Source organism: Ipomoea triloba, chromosome 7 (assembly GCF_003576645.1).
Source record: "Ipomoea triloba cultivar NCNSP0323 chromosome 7, ASM357664v1".
NCBI lineage: Eukaryota > Viridiplantae > Streptophyta > Magnoliopsida > Solanales > Convolvulaceae > Ipomoea > Ipomoea triloba.
Window position 1 is genome coordinate 19310026 of NC_044922.1, and position 9249 is coordinate 19319274.

Below are 9249 nucleotides of genomic sequence, written 5' to 3' on the forward strand. Positions count from 1 at the left end.
CGGAAAAATAAAATGAGAGATTTTGATTTTATTAATAGTATAGATTGAAAAAATAACTATTAAATAATTGTACTACTTATGAAATAATGATAAATAATAATCTTTTAGAGATTTTAAACTGAGAAGAATAACATTTTAACTTTATAATAATTTTACATTACATTTTACAATATGATTTTTATATTTATTAACTTAATTTTTATTAATATTTGAAATTAATTATGCTGCCATCTAATAATTCTTTAAAGAGGTAATCATGATCATATTAATTAATTTGATGCTAATATCCCTAAATTTAATATCTATTTAACAGAAATCAAATCTTAACTCCATCGCTCCAACGACGCTGCGACTCCGCCAAACACTCCAACGACGCTGCGAATCTGCGAATTTGGGTAACTGCAGAAGAGCTGCCATTTTCTTTCTCTGTTTATTCCAGTCCTTAACTTTCCTTTCTTTACGTTCTGATTTCTTTGTTTTTCAATTTGTGCTTGTTAGAGCTCTGGATTATATATGGCAGAAAAAGACAAAATTAGTGAACTCACAGTGCGTATACTTGACAATATTTTGAGATTTTTGCCGATTCAAGAGACTGATAGAACTGCGATTTTATCTTCCTTCTGGAAAGATATCTGGTTTAGCGAGCTCAACTTTGGTTTTGCTTTCTTTGACTATATGTCTTAAATATTCGGATGCTGAAGGTTGAAAGTCGGAATCTCAATCTCCTATTTTGGAAGTAATTAATCAACAAAATTCTTATGCGGCACAATGGACCTATTCACAAAATTGGGTTCGATTTTCCTGGCAAAGTATTTGCATTCCATTTCTTTGAACAGTTTTATTTTGAGGATGTAGCTAATTTGTTGTCGGACAACTTGAATCAGTGGTTTCTTCTTCTCACCCAGAATAGTGTTGAAGAAATTGATATTTCTTATGGGGTAGATATAAAAGCAAAATGCAGGGTGCCGAATTGCATATTTTCTTGCCCAACACTGAAGAGATTGAAACTTAAAAATGTCGATGTTGAGCTAATAAATGCTTATTGTGTACTTCCGAATGTTACATCACTTTTTCTTGATGGTGTTCACTTTAAGCCTAGAAATTGTTCGGATTATGTTTATCTTCAGGATCTCTCATTTGGCCATTGCGATGGCATATTTTATTTTAACATTGTTGCACCAAACTTGGTAGTTTGAAAATCATCCTGCCCAGGTGTACTCGTTATTATCACAAAGAGTTTTGTGTTCTGCCGCCTAGCTTGGACTTGAGTCTATATCAAGTTTTTATTTGAGTTGTTCCACTTGTTGCTTTGAGGTGAATTGGCCTGATGATTCTTTTTTTTTTTTTTTTGTTTTTTTTTTTTTTTGTTTTTTTTTTTTTTTGTTTTTTTTTTTTTTTGTTTTTTTTTTTTTTTGTTTTTTTTTTTTTTTGTTTTTTTTTTTTTTTGTTTTTTTTTTGTTTAATTCTGTTTTTATAAAATGTTTTTAGGAACAGATGTAATTGTCTTTCTAGATGTTTATTTAAGAACTTACTAGAGTGGGACATGCACCTGCACTAAACTGTGAACTACTCAAGCTACGTATATCAAATTCTGGCTTTTTGCCCGAATATGTAAATAATTCTGCATTCATATGTCTGCTGCCAGCATGCTCAAAATTATGCGAACTTGATATAAGGGATCTAGTGGTAATCTTCATGTATGTATGTATGTATGTATGTATGTATGTATGTATGTATGTATATATATATATATGGATCAACTGTTCTATAAAATTTTGATTGATTCCATTATTGTTGCATTTCTTAGTGAAAATTTGTTATGTAAATTATGAACTGATTGTTTATTTGTTTTTATGTTCTGTTATTGGTATTTTAAGTTAAATTCAGAGGATTTTGTGCTTATGGAAGAACTCAGCATTGTGGCTCAAACACTGAAAATGCTTCGCACTTTGAAGTTTAGCCCTTTTTTTGGGTTGAGGTATGAAATGCAGTCTATTAAGGCGTTACTTTGCTTTCCAGTTGCTTTCCAGGAATTAAAAAGGTTGTCATTGTTCGACGTTGGATTCGCTCTGATGAAGAATTTAAAATATTTAAAATTATGCAGAAACTTTTAAGTTTCCCTCGTGCCTCTACAAAACCAAATTTTTTTTTCATATATTAATATTAATTTTATGTTGTTTCCTTAGTACTTAAGTTCTGGTTTGTGAGTTGCTTATTAGGTTCGAATGTACTTTTTTTTTTTTTTTTGGTGCGATTAGGTTTGAATGTACTATCACAACTGTAGTTGGGTTTAAGGTGAATTAATTGTTTGTTCCGGATATTATATTAAGTGTAGAGTGAATTAAGGGATAAAATACCATACATTTTTGGTAATTAATTACATTTTTAGCATGAAACTTCACGAAAGTTTTGTATTAAATTAAAAAAAAGTTAAAAGTTTAAATACCAATTTTATATTAAATACAATGGCCCCAACTAAGTCTTAAGTCGGACTAAGCCTTAGAACATCCCCAATAGGGGTTTGTTCTTAATTTTTTTTTTCATTGGGGTTTGTTTATAGTTTTCAAACAATAAAAAACTTGAATGTGAGCTTTTTAATTAATGTGGAGGGATGGTTTTTGGTGCTTAGATCTCCTACAAACAAAAGTTTTTGTCATAATTATTAAAAAAAAAAATAAGTTGCAATGGTTTAGTTTAGCTCAACTCTGAAATGAAAAGGAAAATGGTCGTTGTCATTGGCAATGGCTATTTTTCCAGCTGTTGCCAATGGCAATCGCCAATCTTTTAAAAAATATTATTAATTACAATGTCTTCCACAATTTCTAAACATTTTCTAAATATCCTATAAATACAATGTCTTTCACAATTTCTAAACATTTTTTATTCTATCCTCGATTCATTCTTATACTATTCTCAATTCATTCAACTCTCAATTTATACATTTCAAAGCAACATCGACAATTAATTTAAATATGCTGCACTTTTTTTTACCGCTTTGTAGTTTAATTTTTAAGTAATTAGTTTTAATTTTTTAGCAATTATTAGTTGTTTAATTTTATAATTTTCATTTGTTTTTTGAAAATCCAAAATGGTAGATTACTGCATAAGAACTAAAACAAAGTTAGGCGAGACAGAGAGTCTCAGTACAATGCTTTTGCCTGTGAATAGGCCATCGATGCTAGAAAGTGAGCTAAAGTATTAGCAGCTCTAGGCACTAATTGAATAGAACAAGAAACAAATGAATGAATTAATTCTCTACAACTATTGGAGGCAATGCCAATGGTCATCCAAAGATGGAGTTGTCAAATTTTGCATTCCAGAGAGCATCATTTCTAGCATACATAACTGCCAAGAATTCCACCATAATATATCTGCATGTAATTTTGGCAATTCAGCCCACAAAAATATTTCTCAAGATAGTCATGTCCCATGTATGTGTCTTTTGAATTTTGATTAATCAAGCCTGAAACCTTGGATCCTCGTAAATGTGGATACCGGTTTGAATCATTGGATTGGAATTATCTAACAACCAAGGGTGCCCCAAATTAACGTGGAGTCCCCATTACCAATTCTCAGTCTTGCTCCATTACAAATCATTTCATGTGCTGCCATAATACTCCTCCAACATAAACTAGGACAATTTCTTAGCATCAATAAATGAAGTTTTAGGGAAGTACCTAGCTTCGTAGATACGACCACAAAAGCCTTAGCTTAGAGTTGAACGACTGAGCGACACCGCCAAACACTCCGACGATGCAACGAATCTGCGAATTTGGGTAAGCCTTCTTCGTTTAAATTTATGGAACGCTGCGAGTCTTAAGATTTTCTTTCTCTGTACGGCGTACGCAGAACTGCAGAAGTGCTGCCATTTTCTTTCATCTGTTTATTTCCAGTCCTTAACTTTCCTTTGTTAATTTTATCTATTATTTTCCTGATGAGAGATGTGGCGTAGTGTAGGAATGTTGAAGTTGCATCTTTCAATAATTTGAGTTTGGGTGCAATGACAGATTGTATTAGCTAGTAGTTGGATGAATGCACATTGTTGAAATGTCGACCTCAATTCCAGTCAATCCTGTTGATAACATCCATATGGCTGGAGAAGACAGAATTAGTGAACTCCCCGTGGGTATACTTGACAATATTTTGGGATTTTTGCCGATTCAAGAAGCTGCTAGAACTGTGATTTTATCTTCCTCCTGGAAGGATATCTGGTTTAGTCTGACAAAGCTCAACTGTTGTCATGGTTTTTTTGATTACATATGTCCTAACTATTCCGATGCTGAAGGTTGGAAGTCGGACTCTCAATCTCATATTTGGGAAGTAATCAACAAAATTCTCATGCAGCACAATGGATCTATTCAGAAAATTGTCTTCCACTTTTCTGAAGAAGTATTTACATTCCATTCCTCTGAAGAATTTGAACTTTGGGATATAGCTAAGTTGTTGTCGTACAACTTGAATCAGTGGTTTCTTCTTCTCACCCAGAATGGTGTTGAAGAAATTGACATTTCTTGTTTTAGAGAGACAAAATGCCAGGTGTCGAATTGCTTACTTTCTTGCCCCACACTGAAGGGATTGAAACTTGAAAATGTCGATGTTGAACCAATAAATGACTATTGTATACTTCCGAATGTTACATCACTTTCTCTTCGGTATGTTGACTTTAATCCTAGAACTTGTTCGGATTATGGTGTTATCTTCCTATGGTCAATGCGATAAGATATTTTATTTTAACATTGTTGCACCAAAACTTGGTAGTTTGGAAATCTCCCTGCTCGACTGTTCTCCTTATTATCACAAAAAATTTTGTGTTCTGCCACTTAACTTGGACTTGAGATCTATATCAAATTTTGATTTGTGTTGCTCCCCTTGTTGCTTTGAGGTAAATTGGCTTGATGACTCTTTTTTTGTTTAATTCTATTTTAATAAAATGTTTTTTAGGAACTGATCTAATTCTCTTTCTCTTGATTTCCAAGATGTTTGTTAAAGAACATACTAGAGTTGGACATGCACCTGCACTAAACTTTGAACTCCTCAAGCTAAGTGTAGCAAGTTGTAGCTTTACGCCAGAATATATAAATAATTCTGCATTCATACATCTGCTGCGAGCGTGCGCAAAATTATGCGAACTTGATATATGGCATCTAGAGGTAATCTTTGTTTATATATATATATATATATATATATATATATATATATATATATATATATATATATATATATATATCACTTGCAAAATTCTGATTGGTTCCATTATTGTTGCATTTCTTAAAGCACATTTGTTATCTAAATTATGAACTGATTGCTTATTTATGTTTATGTTCTGTTATTAACCATTGAAGTTAAATCTAGAGAATTTTGTGCTTATTGAGGAACTCAGCAGTGTGGCTTGAACACTAAAAATGCTTCGCACATTGAAGTTTAGCCCTTTTTTTGGCTTGAGGTCTGAAATGCAGTCTATTAAGGCGTTACTAGCTTGCTTTCCAGGAATTAAGAAGGTTTTCATTGTTCGAGGTTGGATTCGCTCTGATGAAGAATTTAAAATTATGCAAAAATTTTTAGGTTTCCCTCGTGCCTCTACAAAAGAAGAATTTTTTTACATAGAGGAATCTTAATTTTATGTTGTTTCCTTAGTACTTAAGTTCTGTATTGTGTAATGGTTTGTGAGATTGCCTATTAGGTTTGAATGTACTATCACAACTGAAGTTGGGCTTTAATTGTTTGTTCCCGGTATTATATCAACTATTAAGGGCAAATTATGCTATGGACCCGGGTCCACCTTACAAGATGGAGCTATATCCATGTTCACAATTTTAGAACTCAATATGTTCACAATTTTAGAACTCTATATATTCACAATTTTAATACTCTATATATTCACAATTTTAAATCTTAATATACAAAATTACATTACTTAATATTCACAATTTTGTTATATTGATTCAAACTTTGTGTTATACTGTTGAATATAGAGTTCTGTAATTGTGAATATAGAGTTAAAAAATTGTGAATATAGAGTTCAAAAATAGTGAACATAAAGATCTAAAATTGTGAATATAGAATTCTAAAATTGTGAAACCGTTATTAAGTGTACAGTGAATTAAGGGAGAAAACACCGTACATATTTGGTAATTAATGGAACTCCACGAAAGTTTTGTATTAAATTTAAAAAATTAAAAGTTAAATACAATGGGCCCAACTAAACCTTAAGTCAGGACTAAGGTTGGCCTTATCCGAGCAAAAATCTCACTTTCTAAGTGACATGGAAATAATATAATTTTTTTTAAATGTATATGTGGCTAGCAAAAATGGAAGTGAAATGATGAAAGTAATAAAGCAAGAAAGTAAATTGCAAATGAAGGAAATAAAGATAATAAGAACTTATCTATTGAAAATGAAAGTGAAATGATGAAACCCAAGCTTTAAATCCTTGATTATAGTCTCCAAAATGTTAAAGAATCTAATGATAGACACCAAAAGTACTTAATTATCTAGAACTAATTAAGTTGATTTCTTGCCAAAACAAAGTCTTAGAGAATGCAATTACGCATTTTCATGTTATTTTACTAACAAATTGCAAATGAGTTTTGTGTGGAGTGTTTTGAAGGATTCCCACAGGAATGAAGGCTGAAATCAACCAAAGAGAGCATAAACCAGTAAAAGGAAGAAGAATCAAGCCACACGGGAGCACACAAAGACCAAACCGGAAACAACAAAAGAGACGAAAACGAAGAAACCCACGCCCACGAGCACCACCACGCGTGTGAACTGGCGTGGAATTATTCCAGTAACCGTCCACGCCAGTCCACATGCGTGTGAGCAGGCGTGGGCCAGCACCAGAATCCTGCGCGATATTTTAGTATTTAAGGGACATTTCAGCTAGGAAGAAGGAGTCTTTTGTCAATTTTTCACTTCTCACTTTAGGTTAGGGTTAGATAGGATTAGGAGGAGGAGGAAGAGCTCATTGGAGAAGAGAACTTGGATCTCCATAGCCTTGAGATCCTTTGGGGTAAACTCTTTCATTAAGACTTGTTTTCTCTTTGGACTTCTCTTGCTTTTCCTTTTCCTTAAAGTAATTTGTTTTTTTTTATCTTGATCTTGTAAATATGCTTTTCTATTTGAATGAGATGATGTTGTTAAAGCCTATGAAGGGCTAATCCCTAAGATAGGGGCTAGGTAGAATGGAGATTTGGTATTCATGATCTAATTTGATGAATGAGTTTGATTTCTTTGGGGAATGTTGAAATTGTGTGTATGTTTTGTATGACCTTGTTAGATCGAGGGCCCCGATCTCTTCAAGAGTGTAGGATCATCTCTTCGGCGAGATATTGCAAAGAGATGTAGCCCACTACCCACATCTCCCGCTCTCAATCTAAGAAGATGAGATCCGGAGGGGACTTGTAGACAAAGTGTTTGACAAAATTCCCCAACCGATTGAGGATTGGGAGCTTGAGTAGTGTGACGCCACTCAGGACAATGTTCCAAGCTCCTTCAACCATGACTCAATGGAAATCAATACTCTACCTTACGCCTCGAACTAATCTCCACGATACTCTAGCCCCCATCCGCTTTTATTTACATTTACTTACCTCAAATCTTATCAACCTTTGCACCCTCACTACTTCATTTCAACAATCTCTACATGTTCAACCTTAGTGTTATCCGAACAACTCAAGATAGGAAATCCGTATATTCTCCAATTTGCCATCTGCGAGAGACATGACACTCGGGGAGTTCATGAATCTTCGTTTTACCACTCTCCACGTTCACTCACACCGTACACACAACATCAAAATGGCGCCGTTGCCGGGGATGACAAACGGTGAATTTAAAGTTTTACTATCTTGAATCATTTGGATAACTTATTTACTTCATTTTCTTTTGCTTTGTCTTATTGCTATTTACACTTTCGCACCCAACTGTACACCACTTGCGCTAATATGTGAAAGGAGCTACCTCTTGTGCTCCGATTCTTTGTCTGAAAATTTGATTGCAGGACCTCTTTGACGCAATCATGGATCCACCTTCACCTGATGATCGAGCTTACCAAAGTTATATGCCATACGGAAGGAATCCTTACTATCCTTCACCATCCCAACCCTATCCACCGCCTCAATACTATCATAACTACCCTTTTCCTTACCCACCTACTTTTCCATATCCAATACCTCCACCACTAATTTATTATCATGAACAAGCTTACGTAACACAGCATTTTCAACCCCAAAGATATCCTACTCATGAGATGCCTCCATATTACCCTCCAACGCACTTTGACGAGCCAAACCATCCAAATTCTGAAAATTTTGCGAGCAGTGACCCATCCACGCGAGCCACACGTGTGTGTGCCGGCGTGGGAGCTCACTGGAACAATTCCACGCCGAGTCACACGCGTGTTGACGACGTGGACAGAGCCGACACATGTGCCTATTCTTCTACTTTTCCAGAACCGCCTCTTTCGCCTGAAAACAACCAAACCACCCTCGAGCAACGCTTAAATGATTTTATACGAGAAACGAGGGAGGAGAATGCTAAACTCAAAGAAACCATCACTAAAGAGATGCTGGGAGAAATTCAAGAGCTTCGCCACGAAACACTCTCACCGCTCCAAACGGTTGAGAGCACACTCGCAAAGATTATGGAAATGATCCAAGTCCAGGGAGAAACAGATGTGAACGCTGTAACACTGAGAAGCGGGAGAGCACTTCCAGAAGTTGTCCCACCTCCGCACAATCTGTTCCGAAAAAAGAACCAAGGATGGACAATGACGAGACTTCCAACTCGACGCACGTTGAACGAGCACTCGAAGAAGAATTCAGAAGGGAAGACATACAGCCACAACCCTCTCGAAAAGGAAAGGAAATCATGCAAGAACCACCACCTGTGCTGAAAGCGAAACTTCCATTCCCTCAAAGATTCCGCACTGACATCGACAACGCCAAGTATGATAAGTTCTTACAAATGCTACGTCAACTACACATTGACATGCCATTCATTGACGCACTAGGAGAAATGCCGAGGTATGCCAAATTCCTTAAAGATCTTTTGTCTAACAAGAAAAGATTGTCTGAAACTGCTAGTGTCGTGTTAGGAGAAGAGTGTTCTGTTATATTACATAAGGATGTGCCCCGAAAGTTAAAAGATCCGGGAAGCTTCACTATACCTTGTAATATAGGAGGCACTACTTTTAATAGAGCCTTGGCAGACCTAGGTGCTAGCATTAATTTGATGCCTTTTGCACTATATCGA

General features: G+C 35.0%; 1 protein-coding gene and 1 long non-coding RNA gene across 2 annotated transcripts; both read left to right on the plus strand.

Annotated features, from left to right (window-relative positions):
- Positions 1-332: 332 nt before the first annotated feature.
- LOC116024768 lies at positions 333-1256 on the plus strand. The gene is made up of 2 exons (XR_004099523.1): positions 333-395; positions 499-1256. It is a non-coding gene; the product is annotated as an uncharacterized LOC116024768 (long non-coding RNA).
- Positions 1257-3061: 1805 nt separating this feature from the next.
- LOC116024294 lies at positions 3062-8890 on the plus strand. The gene is made up of 5 exons (XM_031265186.1): positions 3062-3776; positions 4008-4652; positions 4759-4882; positions 4977-5150; positions 7997-8890. The coding sequence occupies exons 2-5, from the start codon at positions 4033-4035 to the stop codon at positions 8888-8890; spliced, it is 1812 nt and encodes a 603-aa protein (XP_031121046.1). The 5' UTR covers positions 3062-3776; positions 4008-4032.
- Positions 8891-9249: the final 359 nt, after the last annotated feature.

Excerpts from the sequence above, each read along its gene's own strand:
- LOC116024294 (XM_031265186.1), top strand. The coding sequence starts at position 4,033 with ATGCACATTGTTGAAATGTCGACCTCAATTCCAGTCAATCCTGTTGAT. Across the intron at positions 4,653-4,758 it reads GTTACATCACTTTCTCTTCG|TTTGGAAATCTCCCTGCTCG; the intron begins GTATGTTGACTT and ends AAAACTTGGTAG. Across the intron at positions 4,883-4,976 it reads GCTCCCCTTGTTGCTTTGAG|ATGTTTGTTAAAGAACATAC; the intron begins GTAAATTGGCTT and ends TTGATTTCCAAG.